The 25,409-nt window shown below is 35.5% G+C and overlaps 1 protein-coding gene across 1 annotated transcript; it reads right to left on the reverse strand.

Moving 5' to 3' along the window:
* Positions 1 to 1,629: 1,629 nt before the first annotated feature.
* Positions 1,630 to 17,882, reverse strand: LOC114535602 (isoaspartyl peptidase/L-asparaginase-like). Its single transcript, XM_028556878.1, has 7 exons — positions 17,807 to 17,882; positions 17,592 to 17,648; positions 14,263 to 14,408; positions 12,688 to 12,838; positions 6,855 to 7,136; positions 6,559 to 6,731; positions 1,630 to 2,162 (listed from the first exon to the last, which is right to left on the reverse strand). Exons 2-7 carry the CDS (start codon positions 17,602 to 17,604, stop codon positions 1,974 to 1,976), a joined length of 954 nt encoding a protein of 317 aa, XP_028412679.1. The 5' UTR covers positions 17,605 to 17,648; positions 17,807 to 17,882; the 3' UTR covers positions 1,630 to 1,973.
* Between the last annotated feature and the right edge of the window lie 7,527 nt (positions 17,883 to 25,409).

Consider the following 25,409-nt stretch of genomic DNA (forward strand, 5'->3'; position numbering starts at 1 on the left):
GCCCAATAGTTGATGGAAAACGAGTTGCCATTCCTGTAAATTCTCCCGTTGTTTACAGTTCCAAAGAAGATTGCAATCCAGGAAGTGTGTCGGGTGGTTGTGCAGATCAGCTAGGTAGCCAAATTGTAAAAACAGTCAAGGAAGCGTACGAAGATAGCGAAGACTTTTCACTAGAAAGTGCATGGCAAGGACTTCCTGTGATGGTCAATATCAAGCGCAAGAATTTAAACAGACTTTGCACAACACGCAGGTTCAACTTAGCTAAGTTTCTCCCACTCGTGCAGGCTCATTGTGCCAGCGGACAACTTACACAAAATTGAGAGCAAGGCGTAAAACGAAAAGCTTCTAATTTTTCATGCGAAGACCGCTGGAAAACTGAGCCTTCTTTACCGGGAGAAAATTTGCCGAATATGACCAACGTGCAAAGAACTAGATTCGCCAATTGATCCACTTTTCTCAGGAATTTTTTTGGGACCCATCGTACTGGATAAATCTATCCATTCTTGATATCCGTGACGGAAAAGTTGCAATTGGGTCTTCAAGCTCTTACCTCAAGCGAATTGTGAGAAGGGCAAAGAATATTCATACCATGTTCCAAAGGGGCAAGATGATAAGCAGTGCAATTGATCTCTCTAAGCAGGAACATTTAAAGCTGAGAATGAGCAAGGATAGCTGCACCACAAGATTCTGGTCATCCCAGTTCGAGGAGTTAACATAATTATCGAAAGTTTTGCTGCCTACGTACAGGCGTTCAGAGCTTTTGATTACAGTGAAGTCAAAGAATACGAGATCCTTGGTGATGATTTTGTCATCGATTTGTGTTCAATCACCGATGTTATGAGAATTGTCATTGATTTGATGGTCAAAGTTCAAGCGCTAAGCTGTCCATGTTTATTCAAAATATTTGCGTAAAGAATCTACCCACACTAGAACCCATCGAGCTCGTTATACGATTTGTTGGAACGATTTGACAATTTTCTGAATGTTAATGATTGCGTTGAGTCGTTGACCACATATTTTCGATGCAGTACATGAATTGTTAATGTTGAATAGGCTTTTAGCAATTAATTATGCTCAAATATAGAATTTTCCAGTCATACGACGCGCAAAACCAATTCAAAGCGTTGATATTACAATAATGATATTAATATTTACTAGTAACTGGTAGTAAGTGCAGTAATTTTCTTTATGTAGCCATTCACTAGTTGTAGCCTTCTGGGCTGTGGCGGTGAAGTAATAATTATTGTGTATTTCTTATTTACTACTCAATCTGTCATGCAACGATCAAAAACATTTATAAGCTTGCAGATTATGAGTTATTCTTCTTACGCGGCTTTGTCTTGACTGTATCCACGTTCATCTTTGCTATTTGTCATGCTTCATATATCTTGTTTCTTCTCGTCTTACTTTCTTTGCACAAAGTTTATTTAAAAACACTTTTACAAAAATGTTTACGAAATGACAGTTAAATTGCTGACGTTCTCATTGAAACACAAACTTTCTGTCTTAGCCAATCAGAACGTTCGTTGATTACCAGACGTTACTCGCGCATGCGCATAACTTACAAAACCACCCAACTTCGACCGTCCATGACAAAGAATTTGGACAACCTTGGATTCGCCTATGTTCTACCAGGTTCAGGGTGTAATTCCTAATCTCCGAGCGGAATTAGTATTAGAATTGGACTGTTCTAAATACCGTGCAAACGTTGCACTATTCGAACAACGTACTAAATATGACAAAATACAGAATATTGCAGTACAACAACACAACAATTTGACATTTTCACTTTATATGTATATGTATTAGAAAAGGCGATTATAGTATAGTGCATAAGCTGGTGTTTTATTGTTATGAAATTATACCAGAGTGAAATATCATATTCTACTTGTTATAAAAAGCGATTGTTTTCAAGTGAAATGGAAATGTTTTGTGCTCGGCGATATTTTGTTGTTAATTACAAGCTTTACCTCCTAATTAAAGTCGTCTTTCGGAACTGAGCCTGATTTCACCTCCCCGTTTTTAACACATGCCCAAGGCATGTGATCAACATTGGTTTTTATTCCAATGTTACCTTTTTCATCAATCCCGATTACTCCAACGAACTGCTCCACACCTCTATTTGCTGATTTCATTTTTTGTATAGCACTTTCAGCAGCCGTCTATAGTTCAAAATAAAAGGGTTATTTAGTTCACTGAAGACAAAGCGTTTTCCTTTGTAGACTGTAGAACAGATAGGTAGCGTTATTTGCATATACGCGGTAAGGTAATTATGCATAAAGATATATATATATATATATATATATATATATATATATATATATATATATATATATATATATATATATATATATATATATATATATATATATATAATTATTTATTCCCATGTTTTGTTTCAATTTGAGATGATCAGCAATTCAGATGGATAGATAGATAGATGTTTAATCAATAACCATTGCAGTAACACAAACTATTACAGTTGCGACTGAAATACATGGTGCTTACAAGTTAAAATATCTAATTAATAACATCAATATAAAGTTAAAACTAAGAAAAAATTATTTACTTATTAATCTTTAAACTACTTGCTACTAAAAAGGTGTTCTTAAATCGTTCAGTTTTAAAATGAGGAATGTTTATTAATCTATTGCAACGAAGGTTATAAAGGGATGCTGAATCGACTTTAGATATTAGATTGTATAATTTATCACTAGGATTATCTAAAATTCGTTGGAAGAACATTTTGCTCGCTTGTTCTCTTCGGTCATAGAGAGTTAATTCCCCAGATTCAATTAGAGCATCCCTATAACTAAGGTCCGTGTATATGATTGACAATGCACGCCTTTGAATTTGTTCTATTTCATCACTTAGATATTTTGGTAGAGATTGATGGAAAACTGTAGACGCATATTCAAGTACAGATCTAATGCATGACTTGTAGAACTGCATGATATCTTCCCTTTTAACATTTGCCCGTTTCAGTTGTATTAAAAGATACAAACGTTTGGAACATTTTGTAATGATGTGGTACACATGACTGTTCCACCTCAAGTCCGATCTTAAGGTCACTCCAAGTAACTTTGCTTCGTGGACTATCTCTACATCTCTACCATTGATACTAATTGGCGGGAAAGTACTTCTATCTTGTTTGAAATCAATTCTAAGTTCCTTGCACTTGCTATCATGTAGTCGAAAAAGGTTATTATTTGACCACTCCTGAATATCATTCACCGAGTTTTGGATCATACTTGTTTCAAATTTAGGAACTGTTTCTGAAATCGTTAGGTCGTCAACAAACTTCGCTTGATCTACTCCATTAGGTCGCAAATCATTTATCATCAGTACAAATAGCCAAGGACCAAGTTTGGTACCCTGAGGCACTCCTGCAGGGACATTTCCCCACTCGGAGAAACACTCATTGGCTAATTTCACTCGCTGTTTCCTATTTGTTAGAAAGTTTATGATCCAATTTAAGGATGGAGTAGGGATACGTAGTGACTTAAGTTTGGATACCAGAATAGAATGGTCAATAAAATCAAACGCCTTCTGATAGTCCAAAAGAACAACACGTACAGTAGATCCATTGCCATCTGTGGTTTCTGTCCATTTATGAATTAGCTTGATCAGGGCATGGCTCGTTGACGTTCCTGGGATAACACCAAACTGGTCAGGATCTAGGACTTCTAAAATGGCTGGCTTGAGGTGCTCCTTAATTACAAACTCCTCAGCTATCTTGGATATTATAGGTGTTAAGGCAATGGGACGAAGATGCTTGTTTACTGATTCTACTGGTTTTATTTTGGGAATAGGGACGACGTTAGATGTTTTCCACACAGAGGGTAACTTTTCCTCTTCATACGAACTATTTAAAATGATACTGACTGGTAAGGAAAGTATATCAGCATATTGCTTATAAACCCATGAAGAGATGTTATCGGGGCCACATGCTTTGAAAGGATTTATTAATTTCAAAACTTCATAGACGTCTTCCTCGGAGACATGTAAGCTGTTCGGAGTCATTATTCCTGTATTCTCATTTCCAGTCGTGGAGGGGGTAGGATTTAACGGTTGGAAATCATTCAAAGGTTCGAGAAACATGTTGTTTATAGTGTTAGCAATTTCATAATTATTCATGCCATCAAACATTTCAATTTGGACGTTTGACTGTAACTCTGGTTTATGAAGAGGACCCATGCCACTAATTTTCTTAACAGCAGACCACCAATCTTTGGGCTTCGCGTGCTTAAGATTTTCTACCTTATTTGAATAATAAACTTGTCTACACCTTTTTCGTTCACGGTTAACTTGATTGCGGTAGTACTTGAAGGCATCTTGATTACCTTCTTTTAATGCCTTTTGGCGTTTTCGAATGTTAGATTTAAGTTTCTCAGTCATCCATGGTGCATCACTTGTACAAATTTTCTTATCTTTTATAGGCATTATAATATCCATGGTGGTAGTAAGAACATCATTGAAGAGGGTGACTTTACTTTCACAGGTTCTCAAGTTATGTAAACATGACCAATCGAAACAAGACAAAACTCTGCCCAGTGCCATTTTATTGCTTTGACTCATATCTCTAGTGCGTAGAATTTTGAAATTGTCTGGTTTCTTTGACCTTTCCATCGGAAGAACCTTAATGGTAAAGTGGTCGGACAGACCAAATGGAGGGAGTTTTTCAGGTTGATCGTAAAACTGGCTCAAGTTTGTTAGTATAACATCAAGAGTACGTTCTCCCCTAGTATTGAATTTAACGAGCTGTTTTAATTTAAACTGGCGATTGATACGGCTAGTATTTAATCTATTCAAATCTCCCATAACTATAATGCCGCAGTTCGAATTGTTAGCCTCAATGCTGGTTAGTGTTTCAGTAAGATAATCGATCATGGCTTGGTTGTCCGACGCTGGTGGGTGGTAAACTGTACCTATGAAAATACAGGATATACCACGAGGTAAACGTTTAGGTCTTATTTTAATCCACAAAACTTCAAGATTTGAATGGTGGAGATTATTTAAAGTGGTGGTACGAATTTCATTCCTGACATAAATGCAGACTCCACCATGTGACCCACCATTACGGTCCTTTCTATATATCCGGTATCCTGGTATGTCAATAACAGTGTCTTGGATTGAGTCTTTCAGCCATGTTTTTGTAAATGCAGCGACATCTATTTTTAGATCTAGGAGAACAGGTATTATTTCATCGATTTTCGGAGTAATTGACATCACATTTGAAAGAACTATTCTAGGTACAAAGTTAAAATTAAACTGATCCGCAATTGTTTTAATGGGAATTAAGTTAGAACGATTTACACCAATGTTGGCTGTCTTATTTTCCAGACTAAACTCAGATAATTGAGCCAGTCTGGGTCCCGCCGAGGGGGGTGTAACCATGGTTGAGGGAAAGACAATGGGACCGAGATTTGTGGAGATCGCGGGAAACTCGGCTGTTGGAATGTACCCGGAAAAATAGTCGCTTCCGAAAACCCTGATTATGGCTGGATTTCTTTATAAACTTTCTCCGTAATTTATGTTTTTGTTGTAAGGAGGCGCGATTTGTTATTCTTACTGCAATGGGCATTTGCGAACAGTTTGTTTTTGGATCTCGGGTGGGTTGTGGGCAGCCTATCGTTGGTTCTTGGATTGAATTCCCACCGATAACACTGTCAACGACGTTCACCGTTTTCTCGGGTAAACGGCTACTAGAAGGTTCTCGGTGGGTTGTGGCAGCCTATCGTTGGATCTTGGATTGAATTCCCACCGATAACACTGTCAACGACGTTCACCGTTTTTTCGGGTAAACGGCTACTAGAAGGTTCTCGGGTGGGTTGTGGGCAGCCTATCGTTGGATCTTGGATTGAATTCCCACCGATAACACTGTCAACGACGTTCACCGTTTTCTCAGGTGAACAGCTACTAGGAGTACTGCAAACATCCGCATTTACAGCTAGACTATCTCTTTCTTTTCGCGATTCACAACTTGTTGCTGATTCGTAATTTAAATTTCTAATAGTGCTGAGACCGTTCACAGTTTTCTCAGGTGGGCAGCTACTAGGAATACTGATAATATCCCTATCTAGAGTTTTACCAGACAAGCCTGAAAGGCTATTCTGATTTGATGTATTGGTTGAGCACAATTTACCTTCCAACTCTGAGATACGTGATTTTAAATGCAAATTTTCATTTTTTAATTTACATAGTTCTTGTTGACTTGCATTAATGATGTTTTCCTGTTCAAAGATTTTATACGACAGGCTTTTAAGCTGACCCTCAACATACTCTTTAAGTAAGAGAAACTGTTCTTCCAGTTTGACTGAAGTACTTTCGGGGCATCGCTGAACTGGTGTAGATACATTAGGCTGGGCAAAAACGTTAGAGAAAGACTTGTCGATATAGGCTCGGTCCTATATAGAGGCATCAAAGCTTGTCTCGGCTGTAGCTGTTGATTTACCACTGGTTTTAACTGTGTTTAAGGCACTCACCAGGCGTCTTTTAATTAGGTTACCGTCTTTCCCCTGGAATAACAAGGAATTACACACAAACGATAAAACTAACCATAGCATTGTCTCCTCTTTCTATGTTGTTAACAACTTCTTTTGCTAAGGTCGTTTTTATTATCGACTCTCCATGCCCACATGCAGTTACTGCACCATGTTTGTTTGCGTAACCTCCGCAGCCAATGAGAGGTACATCACCGACACGACCTTTGTATTTCCCTGGTGTACCACCTAGAAAAATATTTATGTATAACAATTTTGGCTTTCTAGTTTGTCCGTTGTGCAATATGCAAAAATGTTAATAGGTTTGAGGCTTTCTTTCATTAGTAAACTTCATTAAATTATCAATTATACCTGTCGACATAGCACACGCCAAATTGCCTTTGCAGTCTAAAGCAACAGCTGTTACTGAATCAACACTTGGTGGGACACAATCCTTGTAGTATACCACCTTTATCCTGTCTTCTTCACCTGGTACGATAAGTTTCTTAGGATCTAAGATAGGGAATCCTTTTTCCCGTGCATATTTCAGAGCTCCTTCTCCCGATAAGGCGCAATGTCCCAATTGACGATCATCCAAAATTTTTCTGGAGAGTGACACAGGATGATCAAAATAGCGTACTGCCATCACTGCACCTGCATGTATATATTGACGAAAATGAGTATAATTATACGGCTTTAGGTGCTCTATTGGGACGGGATGAATATTAATATATATATATATATTAATATATATATATATAATATATTAATATATATATATATATACAGTAGGAGGCAAAAGTTTGAGTCCAGTGACTGTATTTCATTGTTTTAGCAGCATATATTAATATTCTACAGAAAACCTTACCGATAAGTGAACTACAAAAAAGTACACGAGTAAACAGAAAAATACATGCTGTACAACAACTATGAGACGTTATGATATTCATTTTACGTATGTTAATGTGCAAAAATGCATTTCATGTCAATGCGTAGTGTCCCTCTTTTTTGCTCTTGAAATGACGTTTATTCTTGCTGGTATAGATTCCATAGGTTTTTTAATGTCGCACGTTTAATACCTTGCCAGCATTCGTTGACCACTTGTCTCAAGTCATTCTGGCTGGCGGGCCTGTTCCTCGCCCTTTTCCGGTTAAAACGGTCCTACAAGTACTCGATAGGTTTCAGATCTGAAATTTGAGGTGGAAAGCCATGAGAACGAGAGCACCAAAACGTGTTTGCTTCTAAAAGATTTCTGGCACATAGAAGATGTGCAGGTGTTTAGGGGGATTATCATGTAGTTAGACACGCGATCATCCTTGTACCAGATGAAATTCCATGTCCTTGAAGAATTGGATGATACTTTACTTTAATTAGGATCCTATTATATATTTCAATATTGCCAAACCGAGCATGACCGAAGAAGCTAAAAGTTTGCTTGAGTAGGATTTAGTTTCTTCGAACCTCTCCAAGGTTAGTTGCATACCACCTTTTTAAATTCTCACTTTTTCTGCGATCTTGCGAGGAAAGAATCCTTCAATACTTAATGCAACTATTTGTCCTTATGCACCATCACTTTGCCCTTTTTCCCACCCATCTTGGGCAGTGTAAAGGAATAAGAACTTTATTTTGTTATGATTTAGATCATTAGGACCAAAACAGTGTGTAATTAATATGGTTTAAAATACTGAAACACTAATACGCATGTCTTAGCTCGAATACACTGCCAGGGTTTAATACTGGAATTCTACAACGACTGGACTCAAACTTTTGCCTCCTACTGTATATATATATATATGTGTGTGTAAGGTGTATTTGTTTTTCTACACAAGTATGCCCAACCGGGCAAGCAGAAAATTCTACTTGACCGCGGTGGGTATCGAACCCGCGACCTTCGCATTTCTAGAACGATGCTCTACCGTCTGAGCTACAAGGCCAAGTTGGGAACGACTGTGATTTTACTTAAGATTTTATTGACAATGCGGAGTTTCGTCCTTTTACATGTCGTTATGCAGTTACTTCTGCAAATGTTGATATAAAAAGTACAATATATATATGTATATATATATATATATATATATATATATATATATATATATATATATATATAAATATATATATATATTATAAATATATATATATATATATATATATATTTATAATATATATATATATATATATATATATATATATATATATATATATATATATATATATATACACCCGTTTGCAAAAACGTTGGCCGCAGATAGATATATAGATAGATACCCGAAATCTAATTAGAATTGCATATGTTGTGTAATATGATTGAAATCCGATGCAAATGTAATCATATGCAATTATAATTAGACTTCGAGTATCTATCTATCTATCTATCTGCGGCCAACGTTTTTGCAAATGGGTGTATATATATATATATATATATATATATATATATATATATATATATATATATATATATATATATACACCTATTTGCAAAAACGTTGGCTGCAGATAGATAGATAGATAGATAGTCGAAATCTAATTAGAATTGCATATGTTGTGTAATATGATTGAAATCCCATGCAAATGCAATCATATGCAATTCTAATTAGACTTCGAGTATCTATCTATCTATCTGCGGCCAACGTTTTTGCAAATGGGTGTGTATATATATATATATATATATATATATATATATATATATATATATATATATATACAGTCATTCCCAAAAACGTTGTCCAGACATATATATATATATAAATACATAAATATCGCGCACGTGACCGCTAAAGATATGCATAAACTCGCGCGAGGTTTTGCGTGATAATTGCGAGTTTGGCTATCTTGGTCGTTGCTTACTTCCCTAAAATGCCAAGACCGTATTCAGATGATTTGCGCTGGAGAATGGTATATCAACGTATATTTTTTGAAAGAAGTTACGATGAGGTTGCATCTCAGTTATTTGTCTGCCCCAAAACTGTTTACCGAACAGTTAGCACTTTTCATGCCATCTTGGTCGCCCAAACGGGAGCACAACTTTGTTTCCTCATGAAGAGTACATTATCATGGACTGCCTTCTGCGAACACCTCAAATACAGCTTAGCGAAATAGCAAATTACATTGTCAACGCTACTGGCTCTGCTTTTGGTCCACAGACGTTGTGTCGTGCACTCTACAGGCTTGGAATAACACGCAAGAAGGTAAACATGAATATATAATAATATTTTGAGACTCTATAGAATCCGTTTCTAGCCATTATACCTTCATGAAATATGGTATAAAACATATACTCTCGAATACAACTTCCATCTTCAACACAATATTTGAAAAAAGAACGGAGAGTATAAGGTTCAATAGCAGTATTTCGAATTTATTATATAGTACCAAATATTCTGTAGCTATTTACTCCGAGCGATGATAAATTTGTAATAACTTTGAGATTCTTTATAATATACAGAAGTTTCATGTTTTCCATGCTAACGTTGGCTATAAATCTCAAACAATAATTATTGCAGCTTAATTTTCAACTTTTTAAAAGCGAGCAAGGTAGATTATGATTTTATGTGCCATTCGTCAATAACATGTTTCTCCTATTTTTACATGCAGATAACCACCCAGTGCATCCCAAGAAGTGATCGATCACATTTATGACTCAGGAGTAATTATCCGCTTTTTACCACCATACAGTCCTGACTTGAACCCAATCGAAGAGGCTTTTGCCAAAGTGAAACACTACTTACGACAGAACGATTTAGTATTGCAATCAGTGCGAGATCTTAGCCGTGACATTTAAAGTTTAAATAACAACAATACCACCATTTGGTTGTAACCTCATTCGCACTGCGAGTTGTTAGATTAAAGTTGTTTCGAGTATAGGGCCTTTATATCAAGTTAAATTATAGACAATTTCGGTTTATATTTTTTTATGTACGCCACAACGCCGGTGACATGCAACGCTATATAGGCTACATACTTGTATAACGGAGCCATGCATGCTATCATGCACTTTCAGTAACCTAAGAATATTATAATATCGAGGGAACTTTAAGCAATGCGTTGCAAATTTTCCCGTCTAACATGGATAGATATCGTCGTCATAATTAGAGCCTCTATATATAAATACATGAAATGAAAGAATATTTTGCAATTTCCGCGGATCAAATATAGCCAGCGTGATGCATGTACTGATGTACCCCAGACAATCACTGAATGTTATTTGCCCAAAAGCTTCCCTTATAAACGGGCTAGGATCTCGCACTGATTGCAATACTAAATCGTTCTGTCGTAAGTAGTGTTTCACTTTGGCAAAAGCCTCTTTGATTGGGTTCAAGTCAGGACTGTATGGTGGTAAAAAGCGGATAATTACTCCTGAGTCATAAATGTGATCGATCACTTCTTGGGCATGATGCACTGGGTGGTTATCTGCATGTAAAAATAGGAGAAACATGTTATTGACGAATGGCACATAAAATCATAATCTACCTTGCACGCATTTCTCATCTTATCTATAAACTACCTATAGATGTAGTTGGGTGGGTATAGTTGGCATACTAACCTCAAAGAATTGTTGTCTGCATGCCCCTTAGTTTGTGTATAATACGAGTCTGTAAAGTCCCTTGAGACATTGCGGAAATACACATGTGCACGCGCGTATATTAATTGGATTCTCACCCATTACCAGGACGCATCGCGGGTTTTCCCCATTGAACACATTCATTGCTGGTAAAAGCTGCTCATCAAGAAACCGTATAAAAGAGTGAGTGTCAAATCTCTCATCTGCATTCTTTAGCAAGCCGTTAGCGAGAAGCCCGTCACTCGAAATCGCTGAAATTGCCGAATAATGAGGCGCCCATCGTGCATAGCTAAAGTCCTTAACAATAGCAGGTGTTCCACGAGCGCTATATCCGAACTGTCGAGCAATTTGTTTATCCTTATAAACAAAAACAAAACACAACTATACATAAAAGGAAGAAGTGAATATATACAGCTTGTCTAGCAGGGTTTTAGAAAAGGGTACAGCCTAATAATTTCTATGCATACAATTCCTGTTTCGCCAAGGAAAACAATTTGGTTTGGATGCAAAACGCTGATTTCTGCTTTGAATTCTTGCCTCAGGTCATCGTTCCGTTGCATGGCAATTCGGTGTATCTGCAAAAGAAATTGCTTTTAAAAAGTTGAAAATTAAGCTGCAATAATTATTGTTTGAGATTTATAGCCAACGTTGGCATGAAAAACATGATACTTCTGTATAATTTTTATTATAAAGAATCTCAAAGTTATTACAAATTTATCATCGCTCGGAGTAAATAGCTACGGAATATTTGGTACTATATAATAAATTCGAAATACTGCTATTGAACCTTATACTCTCCGTTCTTTTTTCAAATATTGTGTTGAAGATGGAAGTTGTATTCGAGAGGATATGTTTTATACCTTATTTCATGAAGGTATAATGGCTAGAAACGGATTCTATAGAGTCTCAAAATATTATTATATATTCATGTTTACCTTCTTGCGTGTTATTCCAAGCCTGTAGAGTGCACGACACAACGTCTGTGGACCAAAAGCAGAGCCAGTAGCGTTGACAATGTAATTTGCTATTTCGCTAAGCTGTATTTGAGGTGTTCGCAGAAGGCAGTCCATGATAATGTACTTTTCATGAGGAAACAAAGTTGTGCTCCCGTTTGGGCGACCATAACGGCATGGTTTCACATCACCCGTGGCAAGAAAAGTGCTAACTGTTCGGTAAACAGTTTTGGGGCAGACAAATAACTGAGATGCAACCTCATCGTAACTTCTTTCAAAAAATATACGTTGATATACCATTCTCCAGCGCAAATCATCTGAATACGGTCTTGGCATTTTAGGGAAGTAAGCAACGACCACGATAGCCAAACTCGCAATTATCACGCAAAACCTCGCGCGAGTTGATGCATATCTTTAGCGGTCACGTGTGCGATATTTATGTATTTATATAATTATATATATATATATGTCTGGACAACCTTTTTGGGAATGACTGTATATATATATATATATATATATATATATATATATATATATATATATATATATATATATATATATATATGTATGTATATATATATATATATATATATATATTATATATGTATATATATATATATATATTTATATATATATATATATATATATATATATATATATTATATATATATTATACCTGTGTTATATAATATACCTGTGTCTAATGAATGACCTTCCATAATCATTGCATCGCATTCAACGTTTCCATCTTGATTCACAAAGGAACCACGACCTGCGTTAAAATATTCCTTTTCCTCCATGGAACGAACTGCCGCTTCAACCGCATCAACGGCTGTGCCGTTTTTCTGTTAAAAGATTAGTAATTAAAGAGTTAGTTTTAGGTACTTTATTTCTATACTGGCAAAAGTACTTGGACTTATAATCTACTTCTTCAAAGCAATGTTACTGAACGATGAAATCATTACATTTAATTCAAGTAATCGCGCCACCAGGAGCGAGACAACCAATGGCATTAGGCCGACACAGATCGGACGCGAAGCGGCAACGCGGCGCGAATTTTCAGTTTTCAGAAGTATATAAATTAAATTCTGGGATCAAAATTTGGAATCTATGGACGCTAGACCAATCAAAATGTACGGTGGCTCACAGAGGCCACCCATATAAATACGTTAATACCAATCCACAAAAATTCAAAACACAATTTAAATATTTCGAAAGGCACTTTACATGTTTTCAAACGCACTTTAAATATGTGCCAACACACTTTAAAAATTTTTAAATGCACTTTAGGTTTTCCAACACACTTTAAATTTTCCAACACGCTTTAAATTTTCTAACACACTTTAAATGTATTATTTTAATGCAATCTACAAGAAAATTTTGATAAGTTAAAATTTATTTGCTTTTGAAAAATATAAAACGTTGAAAATTCGCGCCGCGTTGCCAATTCGCGTCCTGTCTGTGTGAGCCTTTAATGTTGTCGTACCAAGAGTACAAACACCGTAACTTATCAAAATAGCTATTATTGCAGGATGTCAATAATATTCAGCAGGTTACCATCAAATATACGTAGATCGGACGTTACTATTAGTCAATTTTACATGTCAACCTGAAATCCTAAAGAATATGCCGGATGCATTACTCACTTGCTAAGCATGCGCAGCAAGAGAAACGCTTTTTAGTCAGATGAGAGACATTTTGTTGTTAATCTGTGAGTCTTTGACCTGGGGCCGGTTGTACATTTTGTTTGCTTGATGAATAAAACGATAGACCTGTTCTCTATTTTGAACTTAGCCGCCGTTTAAGCTAAACGGGCTTGACACAACCGACCCGTGATAATTACCTTTACCAGGCATGAAACTTAAGTAGTTTGTATAATTTTGACTCAATAAATGTTTTAAATTTGCTTTACTTCAAAATATATTGAGCACTCTTCATATTTGTATTCGCAACAAACGATAAATTTAGGCGATAAAATTATGTCATATACATACACAATATCATAATTATGTAAGAACGCGGTAAATTCGGGGCGTGGTATTTATTCGGATACCTCACAATAGCGGAGAATTCGAATTTTGAATACTTTGCTCGTGCGCAATCCGTCATCTAATTTTTTTTCCAAAAATCGTGGGATCGTGCAGAAAACGTCAATATGCAGGAAGTATAGAACATGATATAAAGAGATAGTAAGGACGCGCTAAACACAAAAAATTTGCAAAAGTTTACTGTATATTAATTTCGCTTTAAGATTGTTGCTTATCTATACCTTTAAAATTTCATATCCTGCTTTAGCTGCTTCTTCTGCTCCTTTCACGTAACTTTGTAGCCAACCCTTTTTGTCGAGCAATGCGTTGTATAAGCCACCTTCAACGATAATCTGTGGCTCTGTTCTTTCACGTGATACCCGTGCTCCTTAGGAAAAAAAGATTTATATGAATAAATTTATAGACAATCTCCCATTGCAGTGGAACGCCTTTATTATAATAAATTTTTGACGTATACGTCAAAGAAATATCTTATGGAATAAAAAAGATCATGTTGCAACAACAAAAATAGCCAAATTTCAGGCAATCTTCTATCACTCAGAAATTTCGCTTAATTATTATATTGTTGCATTGTATTGCTTAAGCGTATATCTAAATATAGCTTCATAAAGCGGTGTATATAATATCGCTCAGGTGGTATATATAAAGTTAGCCTTCAAGGCAATGATTTCGGAAATCAGTCTGGGACAAAATAATATTAATATATATATATATATATATATATATATATATATATATATATATATATATATATATACATATATATATATATATATATATATATAATATATATATATATATTATATTATATATTATATATATATATATATATATATATATATACACCCATTTGCAAAAACGTTGGCCGCAGATAGATAGATAGATAGATACTCGAAATCTAATTAGAATTGCATATGTTGTGTAATATGATTGAAATCCCATGCAAATGTAATGATATGCAATTCTAATTAGACATCGAGTATCTATCTATCTATCTATCTGCGGCCAACGTTTTTGCAAATGGGTGTATATATATATATATATATATATATATATATATATATATATATATATATATATATATTTGTATTTATGCTCTCAATTCAGCCATGTGTTCACTTGTGGATATATATGTAAGGTGTATTTGTTCTTCTGCACAAGTATAACCAACCGGGCAAGCAGAAAATTCTACTTGACCTCGGTGGGAATCGAACCCGCGACCTTCGCATTTCTGGAACGATGCTCTACCGTCTGAGCAACAAGGCCAAGTTGGGAACGACTATGATTTTTACTTTACTTTACTAACTTACAACTTAAGTAAAAATCACAGTCGTTCCCAACTTGGCCTTGTAGCTCAGACGGTAGAGCATCGTTCCAGAAATGCAAAGGTCGCGGGTTCGATTCCCACCGCGGTCAAGTAGAATTTTCTGCTTGCCCGGTTGGTTATACTTGTGCAGAAGAACAAATACACCTTACATATATATATATATATATATATATATATATATATATATATATATATATATATATATATATATATATATTTATATATATATATATATATATATATATATATATATATATATATAGATATATATATATATATATATAGATATATAGATATATAGATATATAGATATATAGATATATATATATATATATATATATATATATATATATATATATATATATATATATACACCCGTTTGCAAAAACGTTGGCCGCAGATAGATAGATAGATAGATACTTGAAGTCTAATTAGAATTGCATATGACTACATTTGCATGGGATTTCAATCATATTACACAACATATGCATTTCTAATTAGATTTCGATATATATATATATATATATATATATATATATATATATATATATATATATATATATATATATATATATATATATATATATATATATATATATACATATATATATATATATATATCGTTACGGCTAAAATCCGAATGATATTAATAATTTATGACTAGCTTTAGACTAGAATCATTGCAACATGCATGCATGCAGCACCTCCTGCCATTTCCAGTCTAGAAAATAATCAACTGGATTATAGCCCGACCTTTGTTAGCTATTATTATTGGATCGAACTTTGATTCGGCTTTTGCATAATATATCTAAAACTATCCAGACCTCGGTCAATGTTATGCCAATGTTATGTCAGCCTCGCCGAATAATTGTATAAATATTGACTACATCTTTACATTATTTTCAACGTAAAACAAACCTCTTTCGCAACAATGAAAAATCAAGTTTATCAAGCTTTTCTCACGATGACGAATATGCCGCAATTTTTGGGGTACTTTATAGCAAACGTGAGGGTATGACTTCCTAACGGCGACTGTGTTTAATTTTAGGCGGAAGTTATTCTTCAAATGGTCTGTTGATTCTAAAAAATTGCTTTTCACGTTGTTGTAATTTTTTAAATACATTTGAGAAAATTGAAAGTACCCGAAAAACGTCATCGTGAGAAAGGCTTTTTTAAAGACCTCTCTTGAACAGGAACTGAAAAAGTTATTTACTTTCAGAATAACTTAATTGCCTAGTAATACAGGAAGAAATTTTAGTGTTATTCAAAATAAAGTGAAATAATTTTCAAGTCCACACCCCTTCCCCACCCGCAGCGCAAATATTTTACTGTTTATATGACACTAATCTTCATTTAAAATGCGTCCGGTTCCATATTTGAGAAGCAAAATATGAAAAATTATTACTCAGTTGAATGTTCGTTGAACAAGTTTCTGATTGTTTTCCTCATAACTTATATTCCAATACTCAGATTATATATTTTGTTCTTTTTTTGCGAAAATTTCCCACGTCTTTCCCACCAGCATGACTTACAACATACTGTTAACGTTTGCGGTTTACCAGGAAGAAACGCCAGCAATTCCGCGTATGCAACGTTTAGCTATACTGAAAGTGAAACCAATATCTCGTCTATAATATACTAATCTTTTTTCGCCCTATTGACCGTTCGTGTTGAATGTTACGTAAGTCTCTCTTGTTATGTTTTAAATGATGCAAGCTATAGAATAAACCGCGACTTGAAGGCACGGTCAGAATGCCTTTAGATAGAAAAAGGAAGATTTTGTTATCTAAAAGGTTCCTCTTATAAAAGATATGCACTTATGCTTACAGCCAATCTATAGGGGTTACAATTAGATATAACGATTGTCTTGAATGAAAACGAGAACAGCTTTTTTGTTTATTCCCCGAAAGCGAAGTTTAATATACATACATGCTTATATATAATTTATAATATATTTATATACAGCACTGTTTCCCCGCACTGGCTTCATTTCCCCTAATATTAGTAATCTTTCCAGTTTTTTTAGAATTTAATGTATGTGGCTAATGCGTGGTGTCGTGTATGTAGGATCTCGATCAGCTCTACGGTAAATGCTTTCGGTTTTAATTCAGTATAGCAACATCGAGAACGTTACGGAACTTACTGCACAATTAAACTGAATTAATCTGTGCCAAAAGAAGTTTAATTGTATTTAAAAAAAGCGATACGTTTACTGAGACAAACCTTGATCAGACATTGTATTTGATCTTCAGTTCTTGGATTTGGATTCTCTACAATTCCCTTTTAAAACAAAACGAAAACGCGCCAATTTAATGTCAAGGCGAGCACTTAGCTCATTAATTGATGCACTAAACGGCATACCTACGTGTCTAGTTATATTTAAGTTTCGACTAAGCTAGTTTGCAAGCTATGAACGATCAAATTAGCAATATACTTACCTTTTTTGTGTTCTAGAAGGGACATCAAATTTACACAACCTTCCTGACAGAAGTGGTCTGGAGAGATTTTGTTCATTAAAATGCTTTTGCAGGCTGGGTCTTAAAAGCAATCATACCCCCCGCTATCACCCATCAGCACAATAGGTGAATTACCTCTTATTATTCAAAGTACCATGCAAGCATCTTCTGATTGGCTAACAGATAGCGACGAACATGACAAGCATGTATGCATGCATGCACCATGAATACCTTAATTATTAGGCTTTCTAAAAAAACGACGCCCGCCGAGTATAAATAATTTGAGAACCAGCAGTCCAATTTCATACATCTTGGGAAAGGATAAGTCGCATACTGAACTGGAATATTTCGTGGCAAAACATGCAACCGAGCATTGCAACAAGTAGAATTGATTTCTGCTTTTAGTGCATCACTACAACTTGTCTCGTAAAAATTTTTGTCATTGCAAGGCTTGTTAAACGATGCACTGACTCGTTAACATGTCACGCATTGTTTTAAATTGTTGTATGAGAAAAATTGCAGCTTGCAAGTGCTGAAGCTTTCATCTGGTACAACTGCAGTTAAATCGCCAAACAAATCTCAAATGAAACTACAGCGTAGACGGGTACGTGCAGAAACGAACTCGACAGAAAAATTTCTGACAATATAAATAAACAATACTGAGACTTGACTATATACTCGATGCTCGATGGGAGTCGAATCGGTCACGGGGACAGTTCGGTTTACTTTGATCGATAGCGTAGCTGCTTTAGATAGGTTCAGATCGCATGAAATCGTATAAAGTCGTATCAAGTTGCGTATATAGTATACGAGTAAACAATAGCAAACGATATAGCAATTATATAGTATTTAACCATGACATGCGACGATTAGCAACAAAGACAAAGTATTAACATGCGCGTACTTATTATAAGTTGATAACATGCTGTGCCTTTGGAACTGAAATCATGCAATATTTTACAAGACTGCTTTTAGCATGTGTTTATAAAGAAACGAATAATGACAAAGCTATAAAATTAGAATTTGCATAGCATGACTAAATCGTCAGGCTGGCTACGCCATTGTGCTCATATTACCTCTTGTCTACAACCATGCAGTCTTCATATATAATATAGCCGTACTGAGTGTTCTAAATTCTGCTTTAATACTGTTTGATAGCAATGAGCATCGATACTCAAATTCAGAAATAACTTACTAATGAGTGTTCCATAGTTCACAGTGAGTTATTTCATTAAAAGTATATTAGTTTCACTGACAATAATAGTTTACGTATTAACGGTATTATACTTATAAAATTACACATAATACATAGACACTCAACACAATAGCCTTCTGAAGTGCTTACTTCACACAGTTTCTATCTATACAATTTTGTCCCACTTGTTTCCCAGATTGCATTGCGATTCATTGTTCGAGACCGACATGACGTAAGCACCTCAAAGGTCTATTGTAGAGGTGTATTAAAAAAGGCAACCACGCCTAATATTTAAAAATTCATATTGCTTTTAAGTCAAGTAGATTTTATCAGGTCTCTGGCAGATAAATCTCTTCTGTTTGCTCACCTCACGACGCTAGAATACTATCGGCATCGCAAACCTCAAATCCCTGGGACGAAAATCTTTTGTGTATAGTTAAACAAAATTGATATTCATGTCGCGGATTAGCCACAGTTCAGTTAATATAAGATATAGATCAGTAGGACATGTTACCGTAGCAACACTCTCTGAACCTTATTGGTTAATGCTAAGAAAAGGGCGGGAGTGAACAGTTGTGATTTTTTGACATTGACTCAAGTAGGAACTGTAATCACTTATACTCGCGTGTTTTTTCCTTTTATATAAACGTAAATAATATTTATAAACTATCGATCGTCTGTTTGTTATTCGAAAGAACCTTTGGTACAAGTTCTCGGTTGTTTACGGCAATCACAACGCACTTTTCAGATTAATATTGATAACAACGCTCAACAATCGAGATACTTCATGAATATTATGTGTCGCTCGCCCTAAAATGCTAAACCCGTAACTATAATTAACACGAAAGAGTTAGAAACGTTCTGAACAATGGTTTAGAGTTTAAAATCGATCGAAGAATATTTGCCTGGAGTTAAATTCTGTGTTAAAACGTTTTATTCTGTGTTAAACTTTGGCTCAAATTTACATCGCATGCACAAGGACTTCAGGTTGAACCTGCAGAATTATGATCATCATTATGCATTATGCAAAACATGATAAGTCATTTTCAATTTCATATTTCTAGATAGAGTGTTACTTTCGGAGAATAAGCAATACAGAAATGCGAAGTACTATTCACTAATTACGTTGGGCCTACTTTGTTATTTGAGCGAGTTTGAAACATTAAGGCCTAGGTTATACGTCGCATTTTGGTCGCGTCGAATGCAATTCAAACAATAGATCATGAGATGATAATGAAGCTTAATGAGGTTTATTATCTCATTATCTATTGTTTGAATTGCATTCGACGCGACTAAAATGCGACGTATAACCTAGGCCTAACTCCTTTAAAAAGCAATTATTTTATTATTGCTTATTTAGAGGTGACGCACAGTATTACAAACTTCAATGATTGTTTAAGAAAATTACACACGTTTCCCTAAAATAAACAATGAACAGTGGCGTACGGGAGACGATAATTTTTTTGGGGGGGGCACATAGTCATATGTTCATGTTAACCGACCTGTCAAAACAATGGATTTGGAAATATATTAATCTTGCTGTGTGTATGAATATGTGCCCCCCCCCCAATTATCGTACGCCACTGACAATGAAACCTAAATATCCCTTGATGTTAAATAAGCAAAGGGTAAATGGGAAATGGAACATATTTTTTTCTTTAGACTACATTGAAGAAAAATGTTGGTTAATTTTTGCTTAGATTTTAGATGTAACCTCGTAACCTAAAAATATAGACTCGAAGAAGGGCCGTCGCTAAAAGGTTAATTGGGGGGGGAGGCTATACTCATGTTCGTTCATGCGACCGTAGAAACAATAGCTAACAAAAGAAAGGCGTAAGACGAATATATGAATATGCACCCCCCTCCCTTCCAAATTAAGCTTCCAGTGACGGCCCTGACTCGACGTCTTTTACTTTAGGGATAGCTGTCATTCTGTTTGTACTTTTCAACTTCTGGACAAAATTTTGGTGGTGGAAAGCAGGCACAAGATGGCCTACATCATTTTTTTTTGTTTTCTATTGGTCCATGTTTTTCACCACGTGTTTTGCCTGCGAAACATGTATCCTCGCCTATTTATTTTCATACTAATTCTCCTGACGAAGGCCCTCAGGTCGAGACGCTGAGAAGTGTTTTGTCTAATTAAGGCAGTTGTTATACCACATTTGATGCTAAGTTATTTGAAGACGCTGTCACGCTGCTGAGTGCTCCCTGGTTCTTCATATCATGTTCAACCTCATTCAATAATTGTTAAGTGTAGTCTATCTGTTGTGTTACAAAGTATACAATACGACAACATCCGACGTTTTCGTTGAATACTATGTTTTAGATGAGGGATTCCCAACCATGGAGTCCCAAGCTTCGGTTGGAAAGCCACTCGAACGAGATCAGGATTATTTATACACCGTGATGTGAAAGGACTGAAGTCATTTCTCTTGATGATGATAATGAGGAATAATTATGCTACTCTCAGCATGGGAAATGCCATTGATCAAAACCGTCCTTTCACAGGCTTGGTGGTTTATTACCTTTATAACATCACTGGCATACTTGACGTAGGTAAAGGACTAACTCTATATTTCCGAGAAAATCATATGAGAAGTGTAACCCAATACGGTGTGGTGTGAACGACATCCTACGTGATCCATATGGCACTTGGAATAATATCGCCGGATTCATGAAGTATTGGTAGCCATACCAATATTTCATGTGGTGAAATAAAGACAAACCACGGCGTCAGGTAAGATGTTATAATTGTAATAATATCTGTGAAGTTTTGGGCAACAATTAACGCATGAAGAAGTTTCGCCGTAATTAAGGAACTGGTTAACAGAGCAATAATATCTTACAGGTTTTTTAATAATCTATTTCATGCTTCGCATAAGGAAATAAAAAACATTGCTTTTTATTTTTTTTTTATAATAGCGATGCCTATTGCTTTGAAAGACTGCCTGCCTGGGCATATCAAGAAGTGAAGGAAATTTTGGCTACGGATGACGAAGGAAACGTTTACATTGGAAATTCAACTCGAGTAATCCTACTTCTAACGCAGCGTTGCAAGCATTTCACAGTCACATTAATACAACTGCTCGCGTTGTCAAAAATAAGGAACCTTCGAACCCAGTTGTTCTCAAAGGAAATTTAATAAGTGTGAATAACTCGTTTATGTATCGTGCAGAAGGATGATCAACTGTGTCTTTATTGCTTGATGATGATAACTGTGATTGTTTGTCCACGTTGAGCATTGGAGGTTCCTTGTGTGGTACAGAACATGGAAAGGGGAGTGATTTTGGTGTAGACAAAATTTATGATCCGACCTGTGGTGTTCCCAGACCATCCAATGGTCTTCGCTTGTACTATCGAACTGAGAGGGCAATGTCATTTACGGACTACGGTTTGGAATGGACAGCGTTTTGGTGGTGGACGAAAGATGCAATATGGCCGCAAACAGAAAATGATGTCTTAGGACACGAATACGGGCATTGCAAACAAGAAGACGTTTACTGCTTCCAGAGACTACCAATTTGCGCTATCGAAGATTTCACACATCTTTTAGTAGTAGATACCGCTTGTAATACCTACATGTGGAAATTTAGCTCCACTAATCCAACAGCTCATGCCGTTTGGCAGGCTTTTCATGGTCACAAGGTTACTTTGGCGAATCAAATAAAACAAAATACACATTGGAATCCTACTCTTAAGAAGGGAATAGCGCCCAAAGAGGTCAGAGTTGAACTCATTGTACTGTGATTTTAATTTAATGGAAACAATGCCAAATTTCAGCCAGAAATTTCTGCGAGATCACTAAAATATGTTTCAGCCCTCGAAAAATACGGTTGTGCCGGATAAAGTACTTATGATATAGCTTGCAAAATTGATTCTTTTAAGTAACGTACTCAAAAAAAAAGGCCAAAAATAAGGTGGGGGGAGGGGGTGCTCTTAAATAATTATTTGGGAACATGGTCTAGAATCTCAATTTATTGTAGTAATATGGAGAGTTGGGAGTTTTAGACAAAATCTTAAAAAATGGAATCTTCTTAGTGTTATAATAATTTTGTTCATCTTTTGCAGAACCAAGATTCATTCATGTACCGTGAGCAACAAGGAGTTAAATCTGTTTTGCTGGATGATGATAACTGTGACTGTTAATCAACATTAAGTTTGGGACATGGAATGTGTGGTACAGGATTTAGTACTTCTTATGCACCAGTAGGAAGGTTTGTTTTATCTTTTATTATGTTAATGTGTTTTAATCTTTTTTAATATAATATAAACAGAATCATATTTTTCAATCATCAATTTGTGGTAAAATATTTCAAGATAAATTATATTCCTCATTTTGAGTACAATTCGCTACACTGCGTGTGTTTCCTGCTTCAAGAGACAATCATCGTCAAATATTACGTAAAATTGTAATATGTGTAATATAATTATGTGAGGCTGTCAGGTGGTCTAATATTTAACAGTTATTAATATTCTGCAAACTCGAGTCGTATATCCGCTTATAGCCGTGTTAAGAATTAGTCTTCAGTATATGACGAGAGTGAGCAGAATAACTTTGTTATTATATACACGAGCGCTGGATTGAGTCATCTCCCTCCTGGTTTTTGATAGAAAATACTTTTGGCTTTCGGCGAATAATTTTTTCCTAATTTTTCGTTTATAAAATAATAAGTTAAAACTGTTTCTTCGTTTCCTTGCTTTCCCTGTTCCACAAATTAAGCGAAGAAAACAAGATGTACGACTTGTATACATCTTAAAATAGCGTTTTTTTCGTATTATAGTTAACAAAATATATCGAAAACAACGAGGTTTCGCACAAAATAAAAATTTCCCAAAAACTCAGGAGTGGAATGTTTTCCAAGCGGGCTCAGATTTGAACCTGGTCAGTGGTAACTACCGTGGCCATTTAGGACCATGTGGCGTCAGCTGAGTTTCTGCGCAGAAGGCAAAGTTCGCTTTTTTTCGCTTGAAAAAGATGGCGGCGAAGTAACTCAAATTCGAGGTCCAGGAACACTTCCTCCAGGAATTATAGTATCATGGTACTTCTGCGCAGGCCCAAAATTTGAACAAGTGAAGACTGTTACCTAGCAACTTGCTGATTGGCTAATACGAAACGTTTGTGTTTCAGTGAAAAAGTGTGCATAGAGATCAAGCATTTTGAGAATCCAAAATTTTCAGTTTCACAATGCACAGGAATAGAAAGTAAAAAGTAAAAGTCACAACACAACTCCCCAATTAGCCTTTCTCACGATGACGAATATGCCGCCATTTTTGGGGGTACTTTTTTCAAAAACCGTGGCTGAATTTATTCTTCAAATGGTCTGTTTATTCTAAAAGAATTGCTTTTGATGTTTAAACATATTTTTTTAACCCATTTAAGAAAATTGAAAGTACCCTAAAACGTCACCATGAGAAAGGTATGCCTGCCCGTTTGTAGCAATATTTAATCCGTAGAAATGAATATGTATTCCGATAACTAATGTTGATGTTCACGTTAAAATATCTCTGATCCAAATAATTATTCGAATATTTTCAAAATATCATTTAAACTTTTTCAAAATATCGTTTAAACTTTTTCAAAATATCATTTAAACATTCTCAAAATATCGTTTAAACGTTTTCAAAATATCGTTTAAACGTTTTCCAAATATCATTTAAAATTTTTCAAAATATCATTTAAACTTTTTCAAAATATCATTTAAACTTTTTCAAAATATCATTTAAACTTTTTCAAAAACATATCACTACAAAGTGGAAACACCCTGGAAGCACCAGTGCACCACGCTGTGCCCCCGCCGAGTCGAAAATCGAAACCACTTCACTTGTATAATAACCACCGGTGTTTCAATCTATGATGGCCGATGAACTCGAACAGTTTTTAGCTTTTGTTTTAAACAGATCTGAAGAAATTCGTTTGCTGGAAAACACAAGCGCTTCGGATAATTTTCTCTCTGAATTATTGAAACACATTGATTTACTTGGTAAGACCGTACAGTTACTGAATGAAATCAAAGATTTTGTGGATGCTCCTGCAGTTCACTGTGCTTCTGAGCCTGACTCACACAAATGGCGGGAATTGATCGACATTTATTGTAAAATTGAAAATGAATTCATTCGCCTCTTCCATCACGAAGCGACCCGAATTACTGTTACATGTCATCTGCCACCACTAATAGAGGAAACTAAACGTCCTGGCAGGCCGTGTTATTACATTCCAAAGGACTCTTTGATAGAATTGCGAGGTCTTAATTTTTCTTGGAGCAAGATCTCCAGTATGTTTCGCGTATCCAGGTGGACTATTATGCGTCGTGTCAACGAGTATAACCTTTCAAATTTACAAAGGTTTTCCATAATTTCGGATGAGGAAATTGACGAAATTGTAAGGGAGTA

This window comes from Dendronephthya gigantea, unplaced genomic scaffold (assembly GCF_004324835.1).
Source record: "Dendronephthya gigantea isolate DGI-Jeju-01 unplaced genomic scaffold, DenGig_1.0 000121F, whole genome shotgun sequence".
Taxonomy (NCBI): Eukaryota; Metazoa; Cnidaria; class Anthozoa; order Malacalcyonacea; family Nephtheidae; genus Dendronephthya; species Dendronephthya gigantea.